At 43.4% G+C, this 21,644-nt stretch overlaps 1 protein-coding gene across 4 annotated transcripts in view; it reads left to right on the top strand.

Annotated features, from left to right (window-relative positions):
* The window catches only part of FGF13 (fibroblast growth factor 13), a 651,305-nt gene that overhangs the window by 3,945 nt on the left and 625,716 nt on the right, over positions 1-21,644 (top strand). For 2 of the 4 annotated variants that reach the window (XM_070066949.1, XM_008273438.4), the window contains exons 1-2: positions 16,499-16,622; positions 17,279-17,488. In XM_070066949.1, the coding sequence (XP_069923050.1) occupies positions 17,440-17,488 (49 nt within the window). In that variant the 5' untranslated portion in view covers positions 16,499-16,622; positions 17,279-17,439. Of the gene's footprint in view, positions 1-16,498; positions 16,623-17,278; positions 17,489-21,644 lie in introns of those variants that run through there. The other 2 variants (XM_008273437.4, XM_008273439.4) reach the window with 1 other exon arrangement.

The following is a 21,644-nucleotide window of genomic DNA, read 5'->3' as shown; positions in this document are numbered from 1 at the left end:
GATCTCTTACACGTTATCTCTGTGAACACTTTAGGCATGAATATGGAATGTGTTAGTGGGGGTGGTAAAATTTAAATCTCTTCCAGAGATCGAGAGGGGATAGTATTCCAAGTGAAGCTTTATTTTCCTGAGGAATGAGGCAGATATTTTGTCTGTCTCCATGCCCCAAATCTGAGATTTATGTACACAAGAGTGAAATCTTCAAGCTGCCTGTGCTTGGACAATTTCAGACCACAGTGATGACTGGATTCCAGGGAGTCTCTTGGCTAAAGTAGGCTGGGAAGCACCTGGTATTTCTAAATAGAGCAGTTCTTCTGTACAGGAGGGACGAGCATGGTGCCAAGGGGTGCAGAGGACGGGCAAAAGGCATTGGCTGAAGGGATGTGGACAGGCTCCACTTGGGACAGGCTTCTCTCTGTTGCCTCATCTGGCCCAGCAACCATAGCTGCTCTGGAATTGCCCATTACTGAAGTGCTGTGGTTTCTTAATTCCTTTTAATTTATTGCACATATATATATAATATAAATAATAATCCATTTTACTAACCTAGTATTTATGCTCCTATCCTGACACATTTCCATTCTAATATAGTTATATAACACATATATATATAATATGCATATGCACACATGCATATGCCCATTTAAAGTTACTTATATATTTGAAGGCAGAGTGACTCACAGACAATGATATCTCTTTTACTCGTTCACTCCCCAAATATCGCTGATGGCCAGGGTTAGGCCCAAGCTGGGAGCTAGGAACTCAATCCAGGTCCCACAAGTGGGTGTCAGAAACTTGGTAACTTGAGCCATCACCACTGCCTCCCAGGATCTGCATTGGTACAAAGCTGGAGTCAGGGGTTGGAGCTGGGGATCAAACTCAGGTACTCTGATATGGGACATTGGTGTCCACATGCTCTTTCTCTTTTTGTTATGGATTATTTACAGAAAGTATGGCATGTTACTTAGTTTTCTGTTGTTTACTCTTGTCTTTTATGAGCTTTGTGATCTTAGGTTCTTTGGGCTACAGTTTCCTCACTGTGAAAATGAGGACAATAATATTATGCCTCACAGGGGGTTGTTGTGGGGATTCAGTGAGTCAATATAAGTAAAAGATGTAAAACAGTGCTGTATATGAATATTTGGTATCATCATTGTTAGTATTACCGCCATTCAACAAAACTTGAAAGTCAAGCGCAGCTACTTAGTTTCACTCTTTTTTAATGGCTGTACAACATTTTATGATGTGGATATGATGTGGATCCAAAATAATGTAATCTACCATTACATTTTTAGTGAATATTCACTTTCCTTCTATTTTTTCCACAAAAAAAAAAACATTTCAATAAACACCTATGTATATATACCCTTACATACTCTTGATTTTCTTACTCTGGAACAGATTTTTAGGAATAGAATAGCTAGGTTGAAGAATGCCTGTATATCTTTGAAAATTACATTTAGTATTCCTGTTTTGCTTTCTGAAAGGCATGTAATAACTTCTAAACTCCACCAGCAATGAGTGGAGTTAATCTAACTGCTCTTTTTAAATTTGGCCAGTCCTACCAGTAAAACGATCCTCTTGTTACCTAAGGTTATCTGGTTGCTTACTGAGTATTTTGTGAAAACAATTGTGGCCATTCGAATTTCCTTCTCTATGAAGTGATTCTGCATATCTTCTGCCTATTCTTGGATAGTATCAATTTGTGAGAACTCCTTGTGTATTAGAGCTATGAGCTCTTACTCTGTTCTCTGTGCACAGCTATGTTTCCAACTTATTGTTTATTGATTTTAATTATTTATTTGACTTCATTATTTAATCATTTGTCTTATACTAAATCTTAAAAACATGTACATTGCCAAGTTTCTTTTATAACTTTTGCTTTGATAATTGTCTAACAGGATATCTTCACTAGTACCTTGTGCATATAGTTGCTTAGATTTTCTTGCAGGGTTTTTATGTTTTGTTTTTTTTTTTTCATTTTGAAATATATCTTTACCTAGAAACTGTATCTAATTTAGGAGTAATATAGAGTTACAATTCTATTTCAAAATAATAGCAAGTTGCATATATAGTTTTCATTAACAATTCAGCTTTTCCCCACTAAAATGAAATATCACCTTTGTCATGCAGTAAATGCTTATATATGGGATTTAATTCTGCATTCTCTATTTTGTTCATTTGATCTAATTTTCTCTTATTCCTGTGCCACTATCTCAGACAACATGTTTTTTTTTTAATTTGTTTTCACTATCATGTTTTGATTTGAATATAGTGACTTTAGAGTATATTCTGATATGTGGATATTTTTCTCTCATTTTTCTTATTTTCTTAGCTATCCTAAAGTATTTATATTTTATATAAATGCTAAGATTATATCATATAAATCCCGATTTTCCCTGAGAAATTACACTCAGAATTTAAACTGAAGTTTATAAACATAATATTGACTTTGGGAGAATTGAAGTTCTATGATATCAAATGTTATGATTCGTTCATTTATTCCTTTTTCAGATTTTCTTTTATGTCACTGTGTGTCTGATGGTCTTTTAGGTTGCTCTGCTTCAGATTGTGGTAGTAGGCATGGTTCTGCCCCAGGTAATTCTTATCCTCCTTCAGGACAAGTAGACTAGGTTAGGCTAATGTCAAGGTGACTGTAGACGCAAGAGGGAAATAGGAAATGCACAAGGCCTCTTCAGGCCTAGACTGGGAACTAACATATTTCCACCTCATTTTACAGTAGGTCACTTGGCTGATACTAAAACTAAGGACATGGAAATGTACACCATGAAAAATTTTTGGATATAGGGAGGAGTGAATAATTGGGACCAATACTATAATCCACCATATCCTAGTTAGTTATAATTTTACATTATTTAATGATTGCTGGGTTGTATTATTCAAAATATCAGCATGTGCATTCAAAAACAAGAGTGTAGTTTTTTTTTAAGTCCCTTTGTAGGCTTGAAAATTAAGTTTAGGTTCACCTCATAAGAAATAAATGAGGGGATTTCCCTTTTTGTTGCCTAAATAGTTTAAATGACATTGAAATTGAATTGAAATAAAACAAAGGAACTTATGAGTAATGATGACTTTGTCAATGGTAGATATTTATTCATCATTTCATTTGCTTATGTGATAATTGGGCATTCAAATTTCCCACATATTGTTGGGTTAATATGAACTTCTAAGAAAATTATCCTTTTTTCTCAAAGTTTTCAAATGAATAGTATAATATCTTTCATAATTATTTAAATATTTTCTTTATTTGTGTATATGTCTTCTTTTTCATTTCAAATCCTATAAATATTTTTCATTGCATGATTAAGAAGCTGGATCAGAAGCAGAGGAACTGGAACTTTAACTAAGACTCTGATACCTAAGTGGCAGCTAAACCTGTTGCACCATGATGCCCTCTCCTACCAAATGTCTTAAGATGAATACTAAGTTCATTTATCTTTTTCAACTTGCTTCATTAACACTAAAGATACTTAAGAATATTTTTTCTGACTACAAATTCTTTGTATCATACAATTTTGAAATAAAGTGTTATTTTAATTGCTTTCTAGATAGTTTATAATTTCACTTTACCAATGGTATTTTAGAACTATATTTCTTTTTTTTAAACTTTTATCTAGTAAATATAAATTTCCAAAGTACAGTTTATGGATTCCAATGGCTTCCCCCCCATAACTTCCCTCCCACCTGCAACCCTCCCATCTCCTGCTCCCTCTCCCATTCCACTCACATCAAAATTCATTTTCAATTATCTTTATATACAGAAGATCAGTTTAGCATATATTAAGTAAAGATTTCATTAGTTTGTACCCACACAGAACATAAAGTGTAAAATACTGTTTGAGTACTAGTTATAGCATTAATTCACGTTGGACAACACATTAAGGACAGAGATCCTACATGAGGAGTAAGTGCACAGTGACTCCTGTTGTTGTCTTAACAATTTGACACTCTTGTTTATGGCATCTGAAATCTCCCTAGGCTCTAGTCATGAGTTGCCAAGGCTATGGAAGCCTCTTGATTTCGCTGACTTTGATCTTATTTAGACAAGGTCATAGTCAAAGTGGAAGTTCTCTCCTCCCTTCAGAGAAAGGTACCTCCTTCTTTAATGATTCTGTTCTTTTCATTGGGATCTCACTCGCAGAGATCTTTCATTTAGGTTTCATTTTTTTTTTTTGCAGAGTGTCTTGGCTTTCCATGCCTAAAATACTCTCATGGGCTCTTCAGCCTGATCCGAATGTCTTAAGGGCTGATTCTGAGGCCAGAGTGCTATTTAGGACATCTGCCATTCTATGAGTCTGCTGTGTATCCCGCTTCCCATGTTGGATTGTTTTCTCCCTTTTTTATTCTATCAGTTAGTATTAGCAGACACTAGACTTGTTTGTGTGATCCCTTTGACTCTTAGACCTATCGGTGTGATCAATTGTGAACTGAAATTGATCACTTGGACTAGTGAGATGGCATTGGTACATGCCACCTTGATGGGATTGTATTGGAATCCCCTGGCACATTTCTAACTCCACCATTTGGGGCAAGTCAGCTTTAGCATGTCCCAAATTGTACATCCCCTCCCTCTCTTATTCCCACTCTTACATTTAACAGGGATCACTTTTCAGTTAAATTTAAACACCTAAGAATAATTGTGTGTTAATCACAGAGTTCAACCAATAGTATTAACTAGAACAAAAAAAATACTAAAAGGGATAAAGTATTAAATTGTACATCAACAGTCAGGACAAGGGCTGATCAAGTCACTGTTTCTCATAGTGTCCCTTTCACTTCAACAGGTTTCCCCTTTGGTGCTCAGTTAGTTGTCACCGATCAGGGAGAACATATGATATTTGTCCGATTGGGACTGGCTTAATTCACTCAGCATGATGTTTTCCAGATTCCTCCATTTTGTTGCAAATGACCAGATTTCATTGCTTTTGACTGCTGTATAGTATTCTATAGAGTACATGTCCCATAATTTCTTTATCCAGTCTACTGTTGGTGGGCATTTGGGTTGGTTCCAGGTCTTAGCTATTGTGAATTGAGCTGCAATAAACATTAATGTGCAGACAGGTTGTTTGTTTGCCAATTTCATTTCCTTTGGGTAAATTCCAAGGAGTGGTATGGATGGGTTGTATGGTAGGGTTATATTCAGGTTTCTGAGGAATCTCCAGACTGACTTCCATAGTGGCTTTACCAGTTTGCATTCCCAACAACTCTAATCAGTTTCTTTGCATATTTATTTAAATTTAATAGCTGTTATGCTCAGAAAAGTTCTTACATATATGAAACAATTTTAAAATTATTGCCTTTCCTTATTTTTCTTCCCTCTTCTCCTTTTAGAAGCCATATAATCTTCAGGACCCATCCTCCAAAATCTTTTACATTTTTTCCTTGTGATTTTTCTTAGTATTTTTGACTTTGTGCTTAGTGATTCTTCTTCTGCTTTATCTTCCAGGCCACAATATTGAGTATGAGCCACAATCATTCTCTTTCAATTCACCTACCTATTGACTTTGTAAATCATATATTTGTAATTTTAGGGAGTCTATTTTAAAATTAATTTTATTTGAGGGAGAAAGGGAGGGAGGGAGGGAGAGAGGGTGAGAGTGAGAGAAAGAGAGAGAGAGAGAGAGAGAGAGAGAGAGAGAGAGAGAGATATCTTCCATTGGCTGATTCAATCCCAAAATGCCTGCAACAGCCAGGGCTGGGCCAGGCTGAAGCCAGGAGCTTTGAACTCAATGCAGAGCTCCCACTTGGGTGCAGGTACCCAAGTATTCAAAGCCATCACCACTGCCTCCCAGGGTGTATATTAGCAGAAAGCTGGAAATGGGTGCAAACCAGGATCCAAACCCAGGCACTCTGATATGGGATGCAGGTGTCCCAAGCGGCATCTTAACTGCTGCACCAAACACCCATTCCCAGGATGTTTATTTTTATGTTGAACCTGATTCTCCTTATATGCTCCTATTTTGTAATTGTTGTTGGTATTCAAGTAGGCACTTGTCTCTCCTCCAACAAGTTTATTTATTTGGTGGTATGTGTTGCTTAAGAGACATTTCTCTCGTTGCTGGCTCTGCAGAGATGGCTATAAGGTATTTTGATGTCAGACCACTGAGGCCAGCTTATGGTAGAGGGGAGTGCCTTATATAGTAGTAGGCCCTTGAGTTCTGGGAAACTTAGTATCTGAAGGAAGCTCAGATCTGCACTGACCTTATCTGTTCCTTTGCTTTATTCCTTCTTGGCCTCTTAAAGGCCTAGGAGACCAGCAACACAGATCTGATATTGTTTTTCCTATCTCTTGTGTTGGACCTTTCTGGTGCCAGAATCGGGCCTTGCTTGACACTCATGGGAGAAAGTCTGACAACACTTCTTTCTCCTGAGATTTCTACAACATCTAACCCTCACTCACAATCCAGCTCTTATCCATAGGTCTTCATAGCTGAAGAGAGGTAGGGAGCCTGGAGATAGGAATGGGAAACAAACCATGCCTATCTTATCATCTTTCCAGAACATTTTGTAATTTCTAAAGAAAGGAAAATGACCTTTTATTTGACGGGACTTTAGTTGCAGTACTTTCCAGGGTGTCACTTTAGCATAACACGGAAGTGGTGATGATGTTCCTATATCAGGGCATAGTTGTGAAAATAGGGCCACTAATATATTACAGTGGTAAACAATATAAAATATTCAAAAACTAGGCTCATAGAAAGCAGGAGGAGTTGGGGCCGGTGCTGTGGGATAGCAGGTAAAGCTGTCACTTGCAGTGCCGGCATCCCATATGGGCACTGGTTCAAGTCCCGGCTGCTCCAGTTCAGATCAAGCTCTCTGCTATGGCCTGGGAAAGCAGTAGAAGAAGGCCCAAGTCCTTGGGCCCCTGTACCCACGTGGGAGACCCAGAAGAAGCTCCTGGCTCCAGCCATTGTGGCCATCTGAGGAGTGAACCAGTGGTTAGAAGACTTTCTCTCCCCTCCCCAGTAATTCTGCCTTTCAAATAAATAAAATATATCTTTAAAAAATGAAAGCAGGAGGAGTTAGGAGAGTGAAATTATACAAGGTTCATGACTTGGCCGGTGCCATGGCTCAACAGGCTAATCCTCCGCCTTGTGGCGCTGGCACATGGGGTTCTAGTCCCGGTCGGGGCACCGGATTCTGTCCCAGTTGCTCCTCTTCCAGGCCAGCTCTCTGCTGTGGCCCAGGAGTGCAGTGGAGGATGGCCCAAGTCCTTGGGCCCTGCACCCCGTGAGAGACCAGGAGAAGCACCTGGCTCCTGGCTTCAGATCAGTGTGGTGTGCTGACCATTGGAGGGTGAACCAATGGCAAAGGAAGACCTTTTTCCCTGTCTCTCTCTCTCACTGTCCACTCTGCCTGTCAAAAAAAAAAAAAAAAAAAGGAAAGATTCATGACTTGAATAGGAAGTTGTGGAGGAGGTGAGGAAACAAACTCAGAAATTCTGAGAAATCTCTGGATCTAGCTGTGTAAGGCTACAAGGAAGTAGGAGCTCATAGAGCCGTGAAGCCACATTGACTAACACAGCCTCCTTAGAACAGTGAATTTTGCTTCATACCATCCTCTAAGTCTCAAATGCGTTCTCCCAGTGGTAATCTTTAACCTGGATCTATACAGGGAAGGGGTTTTGGGAAACCTAGTTCCCAGTGTTAACCAGAAATGGCATTGGTAGCTGAGTTGGCAACACTTGATCCAGTCCAGTGTCCCAGCAGGATGTAAAAAGAGCAGTGTGGAATTATGGATGTGGCTAAGGAAGCCTTTGAAGGACTCTTCTGCCGTTAGCCATAGTGCCATAGCTTGCTTGGCTGCTGTGCTTTGATGTGGTTCTCAGAAATGTCCTCTCCACTAATACCAAAGCTAGAGCATCACTCACTATTTATGGATTCTTCCAGAATCCTCTGGCCCATGCCAATCAGAGCTCTCTTCACAATATCAGCCTGCAACAGAAAGACCTGAGTGCAAATTCTAGGAGTGCTATCAATAGCTCTGAAAACCTGAACACACAAGTTGCCCTTTCTTGGCACTTTTAATTATTTGTAATGTAGTGTAATAATATGTAATGGTTGGGACACTTAAAAGTATGTGATGACAGTTTACATAAAGCATCCATATAGTAATTGTCTCCTTGTTTTTGATCATTAGTCTTGCTGTCTTGACAATGCTTCTGCTGCTTGCCTACAGCAAAGCAAAATGATGCTCTTACTTCTTTCATTCCTTAGCAAGTGTGGCTCTTTAAAGGGCCTCCTCTATTACTGTCATAATCTGTAATCACTAATCTGAGTTGCTATCTTCCAAAACAGACAAAAGTAAATCCTTACTTTGCAATCTGAGTGATGTAGGGAAGAGAGATGGGTGTTTTTATATATTAGAGTGGATTGAATACAGGGAAAATATAATAATGGCAGTCATGCTAGACCCTTGTATAAGGAAAGGGGATGAGGGGCTGGCACTGTGGCCTAACAGGTAAAGCTACTGCCTGCATTGCAAGCAGCCCATATGCTCTGGTTTGAGTTCTGACTGCTCCACTTCTGATCCAGCTCTCTGCTATGGCCTGGGAATGCAGTGGAAGATGGCCCAAGTCCTTGGGCCCCTGCACTCATGTGGGAGACCTGGAGGAAGCTTCTTGCTCCTGGCTTCAGATCATCCACAGCTCTGGCCATCATGGCCAACTGGGGAGTGAACTACTGGATGCAAGACCCCCCACCCGTGTGTGTGTGTGTGTGTGTGTGTGTGTGTGTAACTTTGACTTTCACATAAATCTTAAAACAAAGGAAATGGGATGAGACCAAGTAAAGGAAAATACATCAGAGGCTGTGTTGAGAGAAGTGGAATGGGGGAAGAATAAGGAATTGCAGAAGTAGGAAACTGAGAAGAGCCCATGAGTAGGAAGGTGGCTTAGAGAAAACCACAATTAGCCACAGTAATTGTGGTAGGTCCAGTTATGACAACAGTGTGATGAGCAGTTCACTTCAACCATGTGCCACAGACATATTCTTCTGTGCCAGGGAATAATCACACCAACTGCGTTACAGTTTCAAGAGAAGGTACAGGTATAAGTATTTCATATTAGAAACTCAGCTTTTTTCATTTTTAAAGATTTATTTATTTATTTATTTATTTGAAAGTCAGAGTTACCCAGAGAGAGAGAGAGAGAGAGAGAAAGATTGAGAGACAGAGAGACAGAGAGAGAGATATTCATTTGGTTCACCCAAATGGCCCCAGTGGCCAGGCTGGGCCAGGCTGAATTCAGGAGCCAGAAGCTTCATCTGGATCTCCCACATGGGTAGCAGGAGCTCAAGTAGCTGCTTTTCCCAGGTCATTAGCAGGGAGCTGAATGGGAAGTGGAGCAGCCAGGACATGAACTAGTACCCATATGGATGATAATGTTGAACGTAGCAGCTTTACCCGCTAGGCCACAATGCCAGCCCCAGCTTGTTATTTCTTGGCCATCAGCAAGTCATTCTTCTTTCCATAAAAATATAACAGTTGTATGCAGGCCAGCTGGGTACCAGGAATCTGTGGGCATGGATAAATCCACACCCTAACCCTTGGTACTTTAAAAAGTTGTGGGAGGGTACTTCAAGCAACTACCCCAAAATACAGAGAAGTGAAGGTCACTTAAACCATAAAGGAGAGAAAAATTCTCAGAATCTCTCCTTACTGGAAGCCTGGGAAAGGACAGGATTGGAGAGAAACAGAGAGTGGTCTCACAGACTGGGGTCTTTGAGGGATTTGGCATGGAAGACATTCATTAGGAATCAACAATAACTGTGAAAGGAAGGGGGAGGAGCAGGCTTGGGCAAAGCAAAAAGCTGAACTATGATGTAAGACCAACAAAGCTCCAGCAAGACAGAGAGCTCTGGAATGAGTATTGTCTGTCAGAGGGGGCTGTGTTGAGGAAAACTGGCCAGGCCTCACTCAGCCACTGGATTTGGACTGCCACAGGAAGGGCATAATCTCAGTGGAAGCAGTTCTGCAGTGAGGCCAACCCTTGATGGAGATGACAGCTAGAGTCTGCACACTCATCTCACTCCCCTCAGCTGGGTACTAAGCCTCTCTTGGAAGGGGAATCTGGACAGCACACCTTTAATGTCAACCACATGGGGCATCAGGCATTGACTATAAATGAATCAAAGTCCAGTAAGGCCTGAAACCTCTGCTTTCACTTTATCTCTGGGAAAGTTTTAAAGAAAGTACTTGTTAGTCCATAATATTTACAAAATTCTGCCATGGCATGTGGTGGAAAGAGCAGGGACTTTGGTAGTAGAAGGATCTCCTTGAGTCACAATCCTTGAATCAGTAGTTGTATGGTATTTGGTAAACTGCTTCACCTTTCTGTACTTCTTTTGTCATCTGAAAAATGGAGATAATAATAGTCACTAATTCAGAGGGTCGCTGCCTTAATTTACGTTTTCATCACTATAACAAATAAGATACTTATGTAGGGATGAAATTTATTTTGGCTCACAATTTGGGAATTTTGCCATATAAGACTGGGTGGACCCATTGGTTCAGCCACCTGATGTGGCCAGAGGATGAGGATGGCAGAGCACATGTGGAGGCAGAATCACAGGGCAAGCCAGGAAGCAAAGAGAAACAACTGGGCTGACTCAGGCTTATATAACCAATGCTTTCATGAGAACTACCTTCTAAGGGCATGCCCAAGGACCTCCAACTAGCCCCACCTCACAAACATCATAGTTGGATGTAGCCTCTGCCCTTAAACGAGCAACTATTAAAATTAATTTATTAACTATTAAATAAGACTTTGGGGAATCCAGCTTTTAACACATGGGCCTTTGGGGGATACCCAAACTAGTATCCATGCTGTAATAGTTGATTTGACTAGAAAATAGCATAATCTAGATATTTAGTACAGTCAAGAAATGCAATAAATTATTGGCATGATGATAATGATATTTATTATGTTTTATGTGCCAGCCATTATGTTATATCATGGGATGGGCATAGGAGTTAGTCTTAGAAAGTTTTACATGGTCCTTGTCATCCAGGAATTTATAATATTGTTGAGAGAAGTCAAAATATAGGCAAGTCTAAGTATGCTAACAACTTACTAATATATCAAAAATATTTTAAAAAGTAAAATTGGCTTTTTTTCCTTTACCTTGTCAGTATGACTACTGGAATCAAGGCAAGAGCATGATCTGAAAATCTTCTGCAAACTGAGAAGGGCCAAGGTTTTTTTGTGTGTTGTTTATTGGGAAAGATGATAGCTAGGTCCTCTGTTTTGGATGTAGAAAAAGTGAGGATCATGCTGTGAAGAAAAGGCTAGCTTTGATTGTCCACCCCTCTTTGACATGAAAGATTCCTAATGTCACGTAATGATAAGTTTCTGGGTGTAGGGCTGATGCTGCCCAGTGATATTGTTTCAGAGTGAGACCAAATCCCTTGAATAAGCACGGGTTCATTGTTTCCTCCTTCACTGGAGAAGGAAGTGACAAAATATTTAAAGATGTTTGTTCCTGACAGGCATTCCAATATTAAGTGATAGTTGTCCAAATGTTCAATTTTATGGGAGGCAGAAATTCATGTGTCTGCTTGCTGAGATTGGAAAAGTCTTGGTGTTGTCAGAAAAATCATTGACCTTTCTCTCATAATGTTCCTGAATCGACAACCCCATTCTTGTCTGTAGTATATAAACTAAGGGAACAGAGTAGACTTAGCCCCCAAAAGATTCCAGTATTGTTATTTCAGTTATTGGTGCCATGTAACAAAGTGCCCCCACCATTACAACCAAAATGAGTGGCTTAAAACAACATTTTACTCACACATCTCTGTGTCAGGAATTTGAGCAGGATGCAGCAGGGATTTAATGCTCTTTTCTGTTCTGTGAAATCTAGAGGGTCTCAGTCTGAGTGGCTGGGAGGTGGCTGGGGTCATATGTCAGGGACCTTGGTTCTTGCCATTAGATGGGTTCAGGTTCCCAGTTCTCCTTCACATGCTTCTTCATGTGGCCAGCTTGGGTTTTCTTATAACATGGGTATTTGATGTTTTACATGGTGGCTGGATTCTTTCAGAGAGAAAGTAGAATTGCCAAGTCTCCTGAAAGGCTTGGACCAGAACTGGCACAGCATTACTTCTGCCATATCCTATTGGTAAAAGCAAGGCACCAAACAAGTCTGGATTCAAGGGGAGGGAACATAAACATTGGGGTGAATTAGTATACACTGCAGGATTAGAACTTGTGGGTCACTATTCCAGTTACCATTGCTACACAGCATGTTACCCTAAAACTTATGAACAATTTAATTTTGCTAACAATTTCGTGAATCAGGAATTTGAGAACAACTCCATTGAATAGTTCTCCACTGAGTTGTCTCTCTTGAGGTTGCAATCAGATGTCAGTTGGGACTCCAGTCATCTGGAGTTTTGACTGGGCTGGACAAGTAAGGTTGATCTCTTGCTTGGCTGGCAAGCAATACTGGCTGTTATTTGAGGCTTGGCCAGTACTGTCAGCTGTAGAGCCTAGATATGAACTCTCTAATATGGTGTTTTCAAGGTGGGCAAACTTCATACGTGGTGGTTGGCTTGCCCCAGAGCAAATTCCAAAGCAGGCTGGGTAGATGCTGCATGGCCTTTTCTAACCCAGCCTAAAATTAACAGAGCATCACTTCTACCATGCTCTATATGCTGAAACTGTTACAGGCTTAGCCACAATGGAGGAGAGTACATACTGCTGCCCCATCAGTAGCCATGTTTTGAAACTACCACAGTGGTTATCTTCCCCAGCTGTTGTGTTACAGAAACCTACCAACTCAACTGATTCTGATAAAAACCAACATTAAATCATGATGTAGAAAAACACTGCAGAGTTTGAATCGGAAATGAATGCCTTTTAAAGTCCTAGCATTTGATTATGAAAGTTCAAATTGCTGATCTGTGAGCTTAAAAATTAAAGTCACCTTCAAATACTAGATCGTGGCCCAGTGGGCCCTTCTGTATCTTAAGTATCCTGGCTAAAAGTGTAGTTTTGCCAGGCTGCCTCCTTTGGAAGCAGCTTTCTACTGTGAAGTGTTTTCACAAAAGAAAAACGTGTTTTGTCCAGCGAGCAATCTTGTCACTGAAATATCTAATTCAATGGTGCCTCATGAGAATGTTTTTATATTCAAGCAGTTCAAAACGTCCAGGACAAAGCCTTAAGTGTGTGTGCCCTTCCATAACCCATTAACTTCAACCTTACCCTCTAGAAAAGACAATGGAACCACATGGCATCTTGCCTAGAAATACTTCTCAGAGCTTCTGGAGGTGAACTAACCTAGAATCCAGAGGCTGAAGTCTTGAGGCATTTGGAGATTGGCAGGAAACAGACATCAGGGAGACAATAAGGCTAAGAGGGTAACTCTCAGAACTTTTCCCACATTATTGCCAAAGGCTCAGCCCTCTTTGCTTACTCCAGAAAACACCCCATCCCTCTTTAGAAGCATGGTCATGCAAGGGTTTGATTTAGAATATTGCTTTAAATCCAGGATTGTCATTTGACTCTACAGAGTAACACCTATGCCCCTACTTCTTCAGGTCTATGGAATTATCCATCAGGGAGATAAGATGGGACACATTTTATCACACTGATAAGGCAGAGATAAGTAGAGTGAGCATATAGAGCAAACTGCTAGCCTGAAAATGAAGGATACTTCCATTACAGTGGGATATGGGAGATGGAACCAGATGGGAAGAGGAAGTGCTTTAAGCTAAGCCCATACTCCACTGAGATGCTTCAAGACTGACTCTGATGGTGTGGATACGACAATCCCAACCTCTCAACCAATTTTGCACACAGATGTCAAATCTTCCAGCTAACCATTCTGTGTTATCAAGTTGCTTGGGGCTAGCCATTGGATCATGCCTTTCTCTGACCCAGTACCAACAGTACTGTTCATATTAAACATCAAATGAAATTTTAAAAGGGGGAGGACCCCTTTCCTTTCACAACTCAAGCTATCCCTGACTTCTCTAGCAGGGTCTTCAGAATCTTTAAGTGAGATTGCTTGTCTTTGCACTTAAATCTTTATAAACCCTGATCTTGGCAGGAATGCTCCTATTAAGTCATTTATTTGCCCCTATGTGGACATATGCCAGTGAAGTGTTCTTGCTTGAGTTGCCTATTTTCTTTTTCTTCTGGTTATCTTTGTGGCAAGGGGCTTAAAGGGAAGAAAGAATTTATTTCAGCTGCTTGTGTTCATGGGCAGACTTCACTAATACTCCCAAGCACATATCTCAGTTCACCTCAGTCATGTTAACTACCCTAGTTTTAGCCATATGTTGACCATTAGAGCTCTTTAAGGAACAGAGTGATATCTAGCACCAAGCTGGATGTTACCCTTGCTAGAGGTGCCATTGTCTACTATGCTTGGGGAGGGTGAAGGGAGGCAGGTCTTACCTGTGCGATCTGTGCCAAGAACTTTTCTATAAATCATAATGTGACAGGAAAAGAGACACTCAGAATGTGCACAAGTGCCATGCTCAGTATCTCAAAGACCAAGGCTGACCCTTTCTTCCTAAAGAAAGTCTTGTTGCTTATTGGGAGACGGTGAGAAAAGCAAATGGTATAGATACACATGAGAGAATTGTTTGTGTGTGTCTGTTTGCATATGATAAGATATGGAAGTTTAAAAGGACTTAGGAATTTAGGATTGGCAGATAGATTGTGCTTCTTCCTATTTTCAAGAGGCTGCTAGGTGTGTTGAGAGACCATGGGTATAATAGAGGAACACTGATTTTAGAGCAGAGTCACCTGGTTTCCTCTGCTGACTCCCAGTTGGTTATTCAAGCTCCAGCAACCATCAGCTGTGCAACCTTCCAGCAAGTTATCTAACGTTTCTGAGTCTCCATGTCCTCATTTGTAAAAAGGAAATCACAACAGTACCAACACTTCCTATGTCCGATTGTGAAGCTAATATTATGAGGTAAATAAAGTGTTGAGTTCACTGTTTGGTATTAGCTAGGAAATAAGTCATTTGTAATTATCTTTGCATGTAAATTATTTAGGAACTCTTTACCCTCTTCCTGTGGCCCTTTCCTCTAAATCCATCCAAGCCTCCATCCCTTTTGAATTCTGATCATTTGAACAGAAATTCCTTCCTTCCTGGACTACTGATATTAATTAATGGTCTAACCTTGGGTTGGGTAATCACATTGTGTCATCAAGCTCCAGATTATTAGATATTACAAGCAAAGCAGGCCTCCAGTTCCTCCCAGACTGAGAAAGGAGGCTGCAAATTGAGTTTAGAGGGTTGCTGACCTTTAGCCCTGGGCTGGCAGCAGTGGCAGCCCACACTCCTGGTCTTGAAAGCCACAGCAGGCTCTCATAATTGAGTTACAGCCTGGGACTAATCCATCTATATGATTTCTTCGCCTGGCTTAATACTATTAACGAAACCGAATTAGGGAGCTGGTGGGGTTGAATTGACGAGAGTGGGGGAAACGGGTTTTCTGCATCTGCATAGTGAGGCTGAAGTCTTTGGTCTGATTAGTGGACTGCTCTAAAGGCCAAATTCTGCTTATGGTCACCTTAGTCCTTTAAAGGAGTGCCAGGCTTCCAGTGATCTGCAAGCTCAGAAAGGACCATCACAGAAAAGATTTCCCAGGACGGCCCCAGGAGCTGATTCCCAACTTCCATCCGCACTGCTCCCCCACCCCTTTCCCTTTCATTGACTCCTCCTTCTTCCCTATCTGACCGCAATAGGATAATTTCTGAGTTCTCCTTGGACTTCTAATTTTCAGGGGACCTTGCGGAGGATTTTGTCACAAGCATGCCCCAGACGAAATGTCGCTCCTACTTACTCTTCTCCAGCACTTGTCCCAAGCCCAACACAGCCTGTTTTCCTGGGCTTGGCCTTGCTAGACGGTGGGTACTCTTGGGTCCAGTTTGCCAACCACAGCGACCAGCCCTAAGAGGAGGGGCCTACGTGTGGGGATGGGGGTGGGAGTGGGAGTGGGAGGTGGCAGCTGCTGAAGTCAGTTTACTCTCTGCCCTGGTGTCATCCAGATCCCAGGGCGCTCTTCTCTCCTCCCAGAGAGCCCCGGTGTTTTAACTTTGGCAGCTGGCCTGAGGCGTAGACTCGCAGTATCCTGGACTGAGATTCCACTGCTCGGTGCAGGCAGTTGCCAACAGCGGAGTCCCCAAAGTGTAGGTGGCTCCCAGCGCGGGCCGGGGCAGCGCAGCCAGAGAAGCAGGAGCTGAGAACAGGAGTAATGGACAGAGGGGGACCGCCCAGTTTTAATTCTAGCGACCAACAATGGAGTCCGCTCTGGCAGCGCCCGCGGGCCCTACGCGTCCGAAGGCTTGGGGGACGCCCAACTCACACGCTAGCCCTCACTCCGCGGGGCTCGCCGCGGTTCGGCCGGCAGGCGGCTGACATCGACGCGCCCCTGCTGAGCTCTGCTTTTACTACAGCCGGCAGGCGGCTTCGTGGAGCCCCGCCCTCGCAGGCCCCCGCCCCCCGCGTGCCCACACCTTGTCGTTTATATAGAAGGCGCCGCGGTGTCCGTTCGCAGCTCTCTGGGACCCGAGAGTTCTTTGGAAGGAGAGCGCGAGCGAGGGAGCGGGCGATCTCCGAGGGGGTGTGGGTGTAGGGAGAGAGCAGGTAAGGGCCATTTGTTACCGCTCCTCTCCTCCGCCCGCGAGCAACTGGGGACCTCCTATGGGCCAAAGAATAGGACCCCGAAATGCATTAATTAGAAAGAAAGAGGCGAACCCCCCCCCCCCCCACCTGGTTCTCCGCGGGCGAGAAGCTGCGCGGTTCTGCGGTGTAACAGGCTCACACGTTGCTCATCACATGTGCAAACATTTCCCTTTCGGGGAGGCTCGTTATTTTTAAGTGAATATTTTCGTCTTTGCTTTTTTTTTAGACCTTCCTCCGGGCTTTATTTTGATTGAGTTGGCGGCCCGCAGCGGATTGGGAGAGGCGGGGGAAAGCAGCCCGCCAGTGCGCCGGCAGCCCACCTAAGCAACTCCCGGCGCGGCCCGCGCTGGCCCGGCGAGCGGTTCGCGCCGAGCCCGGGGAGGCCGGCGGCAAAGCCGGGGAGTCCTAGCCGCGCCTCTCGGCCGCCCTGAGGGTGGTGAGCGCGGCGTTGGGCCGGCGGCCGCGGGGCGCGGAGGAAGCATCGTACCGCTTTGTTCACTTCTTGAGCGCGACGAGCTGCTCCTCCCGTGGCCGGCCGCTCGGGCTCACGGCGGCGGCGGCGGCGGCGGCGGCAGCTCCTCCTTCACTCCTCTCCTTTCCTCCCCACTTTCTCATAGGCAGCGGCGGCAGCAGCGGTGGGGAAAAGCGGATTCCGCCCCGAGCCACACCGAGGGGAGCTCGCGGTCGCGACTTGCCGCCCTAAGCGCTCTCCCAAGTCCGACCCGCTCGGCGAGGACTTCCGTCTCCTGGGCGAACCCTGTCAAGCAAGCTGGGATCTATGAGTGGAAAGGTGACCAAGCCCAAAGAGGAGAAAGATGCTTCTAAGGGTAAGCCCGCCCGCCGAGTCCTCCTGCCTCCCTTCTCTTGGTTTCCCTCGACCCCTCGCGTGCGCGCCGCCCTCCGGTGGCTCCCAGCCTCCCTCCCTGAGCCTAAGCTGCCCGTGACCTCTGCGACCCGGGGCGAGAAAAGGGAGGGGCGGGGCCGCTGCGGGGTCTGGGTTTGCACCGCTTCTCTTCTTCCTCACGGAATTGTCGCCCCTTGAGTGGCTCCAGCCTCCTCCACTCCCCCTCTGTACGCACGGTGGTGGCGCTGCGGGCAGATGAAGCTGCTGCAGCTCGGAGCGCCAGGAACCGCGCTGTCTGCCAACGGCCGCTTGCCTGACTGTGTGAGTGCATGTGTGTGTGTGTGAGCGACTGTACATATGTGTGCTGCGCGGATGTAACATGGTGACATACTCAGAAATCTGCCCCGTTCTTGGAACCCAAGCTTGAACCCACCTTCAGCCCCCTCTCCCCGCCCCCAATGCAAACAAAGAGCCTGGCCGAGATGCAGAACCCCTCCCCCTACACGCTCTCCCCCCCTCACACCCCATACTCCCCAACTCGCTACCAGTCCTACACCCTGGGAAGGCTGGAGCTTGCACCCTAAGACACGCCGAGTGCAAAAGTGAGCAATCTCGGTGCCTCAGCGCCGCCCGCGCTTTGCCTTGGCAGCGCAGCCTAGCCATGCCCTGGGAGAACAAAGGCTGTTGTTCCCTTGCCACTAGTGCCCGGCGAGAGTGGACCTCCGTGGGAGGGGGCAGTCCCCTCCCTTCACTTGCTTGGGTTCAGCCACCTGGCCCAAGACACCGGGCCCCCAGTACTCCCCACCTAGAGTGTGCCTCTCGGCCTGGGCCTCCCACTGGCGGGTTGGGGAGGCACAGCAGAGCAGGACCTTACTGGGGAGAACTCTGGCTAAAGAAGGGGCACCCTCACCTTCGTCACACACACACCCGCCTGTCTTGGCTGAGGATCTGGCTGAGCTCCAGAATGTAAACTGGAGATGGCAGCCTTGGAGACCTGGGCGAAGAGACAGGCGCAGAGAAAGTGTGGAAGAGCAGTGGCAAATGGCAGCTGCCTTAGGCGCAAGTGTTCGGAATGGCCACAGAGCAGACCCTGAAGTGGGCTGGATTGGCCCTGAGTGCCCCACACACTTCAACTGCAGCGCCCGATGCGGAGTCCATGCTGCAGAAGTGGGACTGCAGCGGGGGGAGCCCCAGCTTTCATTCCTCCCTGAGCCCTTGGGCCCCTTTCCCTACCACTCTTCTCTATTCCTTTTTCTCATCTCCTCCTTGCCTCTTCTCATCTCTGAGTTTTCCTTCTCGGGAGATTCTAGGGCAGCGTCAGCCCTCCCCACCCCCCACCCCCGCGGAAAGTTGTCAAAGTCTTCAGCTCAGGACCTTTATACTTGTTTTTTAAATGGAGTAATATCTCTTCTAACTTGCAAAGGGGTTAAGGAAATGCTGAGGAAGTTTATGAGGAGTTAGATCTGGTGTCCAGAGGGTCAGTGTTGCCATCAGCCTGGCACAGGGCTAGAATTCAATTCCCTCCAACCCAGCCATTCAAGTTGGCTGTTTCAGATGCGCAGATTAATTGAAAGAGTAACTTGGCAGAGTAAAACTGCTGCTATACATTTTCAGGGCTTTCCTAATTGTGGAAAGTCTCAAACTTGCATTCATAGGATAAAGCACACCGATTTCATAGTCATTAAAAGGTTTTGTTTTCCACTGAAGGCCCAGAAAGGTAAATACAATCAAAGATTTTAGCACCAAATGATCTAGGCAAGTCATTTCGCTTCTGTTTCTGAGTGTTTTTAAGGTTTGGTTTTGGAATTTGGTGCCTGATTTCTATCAGGTGGTTACCTAAGGCTTATTTTGGGCTACCTTTGGGGAATTCTGAAGCCAAACTTATTTACAGAAAAGTAAGTTGCTCTTTTAGGAATGTCATTTGCAATTGTCCAGAATGGATTAACAAATCTAGAAATGACAGATTTCTGTAAGTCAGTAATGAATTATTTTGGTAGGCATGGTCATGACATGTTTTTACATTGTCTTGCCACATGTGAAACTGCATACCTCTCTAGAGGAACTGTGTAAATAGCACTTGGAATTATGGTTGTTACTAGAACAAAATAATTGTATAAGGCAACTTTTAAGATGAGAGTTTACTTTCTCAATGAGAGGAGATTTGGGATCTTCCAGCTGCTAAGAGCAAGAATGCTGTTTCTGCCTTTTGTTCTTGAATTTAGAACATAGTCAAAATAGCAAACATTTAATAGTCATTAATATTTTCTCAAATATATGAAAAGTGTTACGTGACTAGATTTTAAAGCCTACTTTTGATATTAGGGATGAAAAATACAAAGTCAACTCATATTTTTAGCCAATCAAGTTTATTTATATTGATCATATTTATAAAGAGGTTTGATTATTTACAAATTTCTTATATCAGTTTTGAATTTTTAAGCTAAGGGACTAATTAGCATATTCTTTGTAACATAGCAAGATATGTGATCAAACATCTAATAGAAATTTTGAACTCACACACATTTAATCTTCAACAATGGTGTGACAAATGATTGAATCAAGTCAAATAATATAACAGTTTCAATTTCCCAATCTGTTTTCAGGGCCTACTGCTTGTTTAAATTTAACCTCCTAGCCCATCACTTGAGGCTTATGACCACAGCCAGTCATTACCACAAAGATTATTATCATGGACTACAGTGCTTTTGGGGGGGTGGGGTGGGTTTCAAGCACAGGTAATAGGTAGTCAGTATGTTACAATGAGTTCCTGAACGAATTATGGATTTAAGAACATATAAATTGATGATTGCACTTTTAAATGATACTTTCTTTAATTCATTAAGGTTGAGTAGTGATGGATGATGCTTTTTTTGGTAATCTTTTCAATAATACAGCCAGACAAGATAGACTTCTGTTTGGGATGAGGGCTGGAATCTTTATTCTGATGAAAACTATGAAAAAGACCTCTTGTGTATCCAATCACATTTGTATATTTATTTATACCTTGCATAAACATTAAAATTGGCAGATATGTGTATAGTTTGGGTCATACAGCTCCTGAACCAGAGGATTTGTTTCCATTTCAGGGAAGAAGAAAGCATAACATTTGTTTGTTCAAGCAGATATTCACTTAGCTTTGACTCTTCTCTGCCTTGTCACATAAAATCTTTTCAGCAGTCCTCCGTTGGAAAAGCACTCAGTGAAGGCTGTGTCTGGTTTATTACAACCATTTCCCTGTGGTATCAGAAAACTTGTAGCCTATTACAGATAAAACCAAATCTTTTCTGGACTGAATAAAAGTACTAGCTAATTCTCAATTTCACATTTGTCATTTCTACATGTTTAGAGTTGGACATGTTTTTCAACAACTCTTCTGTGTTTGGCCCAAGACCCACCACCATATCTAGGCAAATTTCAAAACCATGGAGGTTCTGGATTCTCTGGGTGAGACAGCACTAGTGTCAGGCTGGTTCATGCTGGCCCCTGGACAATGGAAGGCAACTCTACAAATAGTTCAAGAAGCCAGCCACTTCCATAGATGCTGCTGTGATTGATTGTGATGCCCATCATTTTGGTATTGATGGTTTACTACCTGATGGTTCTATCAGATGTCTTTATCAGGCTCAGGCCCAGTAAATCGGGTGTTTTTAGAGGTATGTTATAAATCATGATGTTGGTGACTTGTTATTAAAACTTAACTATCATTATCTACTTAGTAGTCATGTAGGGACTTTTTTTACTACCTTGTTATCATGGACCTATGGTTTTATGGGTACTACTATAAGTACTACTATCTTCTGTGCTGATTGAAGGTGGTGATCACAGCTTTGGGTAAGGAGTTGTGGCTGGGGTGATCTCTAATCAGAAATGTTACTTTGTTCTTGAGGATAGGTGCAGGAGATGAGGGTACAATGCCTGCAAATCCTCTGCATTATCATTTTAAAAAGACATTTAAATTAAAGTGAGAAAACAAAGGAAAGTGCTTCCCTATGCTGGCTTACCCTCCCCCCAAATACCAACAGTGACCTGGACTGTGCTAGGCTGGGCTAGAGCATGGTCCTGGAAACTCAGTCCAGGTCTCCAGAATGGGTGGCAGGTGCCCAACAACTGAGCTAACATCTGCTGCCTCCCAGGTCTGC

The sequence above is a fragment of the Oryctolagus cuniculus genome, chromosome X (assembly GCF_964237555.1).
Source record: "Oryctolagus cuniculus chromosome X, mOryCun1.1, whole genome shotgun sequence".
Lineage (NCBI taxonomy): Eukaryota > Metazoa > Chordata > Mammalia > Lagomorpha > Leporidae > Oryctolagus > Oryctolagus cuniculus.
Note: the sequence above shows the minus strand (reverse complement) of the source record. Positions and strands in the feature narration are given on the sequence as shown.